Raw genomic sequence first — 5,913 nt, 5'->3', positions numbered from 1 at the left:
CCACTCATGATATGATGAGCTCTTTTCGAGTGCAGATGTTGGAGATATCGTAATGTATTTTCTCTTTTTCCCTTTCTCTTGCCTCTATTGGGGTTGCAACCAGCCAAGGAAGCAAGTGTCATGCATTACTGAAACAGATAGCCTTGGCTGATAACATATGCATGAAAAATACATTTCTACAGCAACTCTCAAAGAAAACAGTTCCTAAGTCGATTGTATTCTGGTAGTTCATAGTTACATGCAAACAATATGGATGAGGATGATGGATCTGAGAGATGTGTAGTGGCCCATTTTTCTCCTAATTGGGCCGAGCCAGACGCTCGGTCCACTTCATTAAGCAAATCGAGTCAGGTTTTTCAGCTATTTAAAAGAAACTTAACTGAATAGTAAACAGGGGCTTCCACCAAAAATTTGCACGGCCCAAAAGGGACTGCTCTTGACGGAAAGTCCACGGCCTTCGCATAATATCTTCGTTTTTTATATGCACACCATAATTTTTCAATTTTTAAAGCTTGAAATCCTTGTTTGGTGATGAAAAGTAGAATTTATTGATGGATTATTGTAAAATCATTTGAATGTTGATAATTTATGCTTAAATTTTTAGTTCAAACACAAATTTGATGATTTACGGTAAAAATCCCAAAACCCCATTATTGAACCTTAAAAAGTGTTGAAGAAGATAAAGTGGGTCTTTTTGATTTGGTGTTATTTGACTAAATTGGTGACTGGGAGATTGTTTGTGCTGGTATTTGGCAGCTTTGTTTTAAATTTGAGATCATTTGGAGCAGATTTAGGGTGGTTTGATCGAAATTGAAATTGTAAATTCGAAGAATATTTTGTTAAAACATACCAAAAAAAGTATGTCACCGACTTCAATGAACAAGTTAGTGGATAGGTAGAGTAAATATAACACTAACTTTAACAACCCTCTAGAAAAATTCTTAAAGAGAAAGTATGATAATCGGGTAGATTTCAATGAACAATTTAATATATAGGTAGAGTAATAATAGCTTCAACTCTATCAATTTGGTGGAGAAATCATAAAAAGAGCAAAAACAATTTAATCAGGTAGAAAAATCCATTAAAAGCTATGTGCGAGTCTGGGAGCCATTCTTTAAATATAATCAATTTTGGGGACATTCGACTAAGACCAGCCCTCCTACCAATCTCCCGGCTTCCACTAGTGTTTGAGCATTTAGTAGAGAGACCTTATTTAGATATTCACACTCAGTCTTTTTTGCCAATTTTCTTCGTTCCCAAGTTTCCAAACCCATCAACCTCCCCAACTCGCCTTTATTCTATGCCTTTGGTCTTTTGGATTGGACCATTGTCGCCGGACCCAAAAAAGTTTGGTCCTTTGACATTCTTTCTTTTCCTTTCAAAAAAGCTAGAGCACTAACACCAGAATTGGTTCGTTTGCCGTCAGCGTTACCGTTTGTATCCATGTATAATTTCGGGGGGGGGGGGGGGGGTGTTGAAACGTCGAATTGATCAAAATTCTATAATCATCTTACAAGAAGACATTTTTTACTAAGCATCTTTACAGACTCCTGCACAAGTCCTATTGCATTTATGCATTTTAACAGTTTAAAGCCACAGACCGAGAATCTAATGAAAGCCATACATTTATTTAAGGGGAAAAGAATGTTGAGGCACATCCACAAAAGTCACCATCAATTTGAAACTCAAATAATTGAATCTTAGTCGTGTCCGAATGTAAAACGGGCACTTTTTCAATTGAACCAATAGCTTTTTGATAGTATGTTCTAATTACAACAAAAATAAATTACAACACTTATCATTCAATGAAAGACGTAAACTCTAGGATGTTTGCTCTTTAGTCAATTTAGCAATGGAGCAAATTGCAATTTAACGGCTTAATTATTATACTTTGAAATTAAATACTATTCGGATATGTATACTTATTTATATACCACTGCAAAAACCATAAATATCCATTCTGGAGTAGGTTTGATATACCTTCCTTAAGTATTCAGCCCTGCCAAGTAAGCCACTCCTGTTGAAGGCAACCAAGATGATCCATAAATGAACTTAGCTACGGTGAACTTACTGGCCTCTTCCACGGACTTGATGACCCGATATCCCGGCCAAGTAACCCGTTTCCCAACGGCTGCTCCTGGCCCAAAGTTCATGTACTCGCCATAATACAATGTGTCCAGCGCAAAATCACCATTCCACTCAAGCCAGCCACTCGGGTGTATATGATCGCCCATGTTAGATAACATGTAGACTGTTCGCGAGTACATCTTCCATGGTCGACCTAGATATGTAGGGAAGCTTCCTTTGGATGCCTCGAGGTCAGGTGTTGCTAGGATTTTGCAAGCATGGATTGAAATGCCAGTGTTTTGATTAGGGTCTTTCCTGTTTTGGGCAGTGATGGTGTTCTTTTGATTGGCCATGGGCTTTCGGGCATAGATGTTGCAGTTTTGGAGGACCACTGCTGCATTGCCAAAGATGAAATCCACCGTCCCATAGATATCACACTCGCGATAGAATTGGCGCTGTGAGTGCACATAGAGGGTGTCTTGGTATCCAATAATATTGCAGCGAAAGACCACGGCATGATCTCCTCCGATACGAAGGGCTACTGCTTGATGCTTGCTTGGTCCAGCGTAGTTCTCAAATGTCATATCCCTTGCGACAAAACCAGCTCCAGTTGCCGCTGTTCATCAATAAATTCAATTAACTTCTTTGAAATAAATTGTTGTATAATAAGACCTATATTGCTTGGATCTTCTAAAAAAAACTACCGTACCTATGTCGAATCCTCAAAAAAAAAAAAGGAGATTTAAGCAACATATATAATGACGATATAACATTGTCTAAGGGGTAAAAGCATACTATTCTAATTTTAAAAAGTGACAAAATAACCAAGTTAAACACAAAGGTGATCTTAGAGAATCAAATGACATAGGCAATGAGTCATGACTCCACCTACAACCCCCCTCCTTTTAAATTGTGGCCACCAAATTATTTAGGTCATATCGCTATCCCTAATACTGGCAGAAGAAAGCCAATCAATCTTGCAATGAATAAAAGGATAAGAAAATTCTTCTTGCCATAAATCACTACTCTGACTTTACAAAATTAAATTATCAGTAAATATATGTTAGTAGCTTCTTCTTCTTATTCGTGAAATAGAGTAATCGTACAAAAATAAAAGGCGCGACAAAGAGAGAACTACTTATTTACCATAATTAAGTGATAAATAAAGACCGAAAAAGTCCAAGCAAGGGGCTAGGCTAAGCTAGGAGATTTTTAATTAGAAATTAGTTAAAAGAATTCAATGACATCCCACGGGTTGTTTTCTACCACATGCTCTGCATAGCCAAGTATCGCCCCACACCCACCATTTCCTAACTTAATTTCCGTGACACCCAAAAATAAAAAAAGTGGAGCAAATAATAATAAATAAGATTTTAGGGGGTGGAGAATTTTACCAAAAGAAGCTGTATGGAATGTTGTAATGTTCTGGGATACACTTTTGCCTCCTGTAATCACTGTCTTCCCCTTCCCGTCCCCTATAAACATCACGTTCATTTTCTTCCTCCCTACCTTCAAGATATTCTCTTCATACCTATCAAATATAAATTAAAGCAATTTTTGAATACATAAACTTTATTTAATCAAACATTAAGGAATTAATATCTGATTTAACATTGAAAACTATACAGTTCAACCTTATAGTTGGAATTCCGTTATTCTTTTCTAGAATTTAGGCAGTAATAGTTAGATAAAAGACGACTCTGCTGAATATCAAAATCAAAATATGAATAAAAGTTCACGTGAGTGTCAAAAGTTTTACCAATTGGCACTATTTTCCTAATATGAAGTATTTATAGCTACAAATGCTATTACAAATTTTATAGCTTATTTAAGATTACATATTTCAAAACCCTTTCCTTCTTTATTAAAAGACCATATTTTATTTGAAACAGATGAAATACAAATAAGAAATGCCAAAATGATTAAAATATGAAGTCAAATTGCTTAATCACTACGACAAGGAAATGAAGAAACCGGTACTCCTATAAGTTACTGTGAGTTTGCCACGTAGGTGAAAACAAAGAGATTGAAAAGGAATCAGATACGTTACTAAAAAGTGAATCAAAAAGTGTTTTTTTTTCCAACTTTTCCAACTAATTGTACGAAAAATAGACTGAATTTTACCTTCCCGCCTTGACGTAAATTATGGTCCGACGATTACTCTTTTCCGGCACCTTCTTTATTGCCTCGGCTATCGTCTTCACCGTCCCGCTACCGTCTTTTGCCACAATTATGTCGGCTTGAATTGCCGACACTGATTTGTTTAACAATTTTCTGTCTCTCCTCGACAACCATTTCGGGAAATCATCATGTTCATTTGTTGTCGGTACATCATTATGTTCCAATTCCATTAATCTGCGCCGACGATTCTGTATCGGAATCCCAGAGAAATCATCGTCGCCATTTGCGGCGGCGTAAATGGCGAGAGCATTACTCACCAATTCCGACAAGTCCTTAAGGTTCTCACTCATCTGATCCTTCACGTTCCCGGTGACGTCAGCGAAACTGTCCGTACACGTGTCCTGGTTCGTGAGAGCTGCGCTCAGCCACGTCATCACGTCCTGTGTGGACCCCGCCGGAGAATTGCCGCCGCCATCGCCGGGGAAAACAGAGTTCAAAGAATGAGATAAAAGGTCTACTGATTCCTCCAACAATTCGAGACAATCATCGTATGCTGATCTTATGTGAGTGTTCATTTCAAGGTTATTAATGTCGGAAGATATATAAAGTGCTTTACCAAAGCGTTGGAGTGTTAAATTGACAGAAATGTGAACGAGGTCACTGTCTGAAGCAGATTTAGCTCCAGGGTAATTAATTAACGAATTGAGACAGAGAGATGGGTAGAGAGTGCGACTACAGGTACGCGCCATTGCTTGACTTGGTTTATCGATTCTGTTTCCGGAATTTTTCCGAACACCGACCAATACAGCTACTGAAATTACAGAGGCAATCAAAAGAACAGTGGCAACAATGATGAGGAATTTAAGCTTAGAACTGCGGGATTTGGGAATTGGAATATCATTAGGAATTATGTCTCTGCCGGAGATTTCTCCAGGGTCGGGTTTTCCTAGCCGGCCATAGCCCATATTTGTTTATTTAGTTTTCAAGAAAGATAATGCAGTTGCTTGAGATTTGGACGGGAGATAATTGATGTTTTGTGAATTGAGAGATAGTGAATGAAAATGGGAAAAAATAATGTTATTGAGTAGAAGAGTGTGAGAAATTTGTGAATATATATTGGGCGGTGGATGAGTAGGAGGGGGTGTAGCTACAGTAAGTATGGTAATTAAGAAGAAAAGTAGAGGTTGGTGTGAAGTCGATGTCTTTAAGGGATAATTAGCTGGCTTCGACTTACAGTATGAGTATGCTGTGATTAGTGAATGGAGCAAAGTCATAGTGAGAAGAATTTAGACCAACCAAACCACTAAAGACCAAGTTTTATGTTTGACACATTATTCTTATCGGGAAAAAGAGTTCTTTAACAACCGTTATCTTGAATAGAATTCTTCAATTCTTAATTAAAGGTCATATGTTCAAATTATAGAAATAGAGAAATTTCTATTAACAACGGTTTCACTTTAATAAATTTTACATGGTGCGAGTCCTATTTAGTTAGAAAAATAGCTACCAGGTATTAGATGGTTAAACAACAAAATAAAAAGCAGCATTGGGAGCAAGGATCTGTCTTCTTCTCTCTCTCTTTTTTTTTTTTTTTTTTTTTTGTCATTCACTAAACAAATTAGCGCTAAAAATGATGAATAGCAAGTGGTAGTACTTTTTTGTTTTCTGAAGGAAGAATGTTCCTAGTGGAGTTTGGTTAATTAGACATCCTTGGTTAACTAATCC

At 37.2% G+C, this 5,913-nt stretch overlaps 1 protein-coding gene across 1 annotated transcript; it reads right to left on the bottom strand.

The window, feature by feature from the left end:
* Positions 1-1,729: 1,729 nt before the first annotated feature.
* Positions 1,730-5,317, bottom strand: LOC107808989 (putative pectinesterase/pectinesterase inhibitor 61). Its single transcript, XM_016633565.2, has 3 exons — positions 4,192-5,317; positions 3,462-3,598; positions 1,730-2,683 (listed from the first exon to the last, which is right to left on the bottom strand). Exons 1-3 carry the CDS (start codon positions 5,151-5,153, stop codon positions 1,986-1,988), a joined length of 1,797 nt encoding a protein of 598 aa, XP_016489051.2. The 5' UTR covers positions 5,154-5,317; the 3' UTR covers positions 1,730-1,985.
* Positions 5,318-5,913: the final 596 nt, after the last annotated feature.

Source organism: Nicotiana tabacum, chromosome 6 (genome assembly GCF_000715075.1).
Source record: "Nicotiana tabacum cultivar K326 chromosome 6, ASM71507v2, whole genome shotgun sequence".
Lineage (NCBI taxonomy): Eukaryota > Viridiplantae > Streptophyta > Magnoliopsida > Solanales > Solanaceae > Nicotiana > Nicotiana tabacum.
Note: the sequence above shows the minus strand (reverse complement) of the source record. Positions and strands in the feature narration are given on the sequence as shown.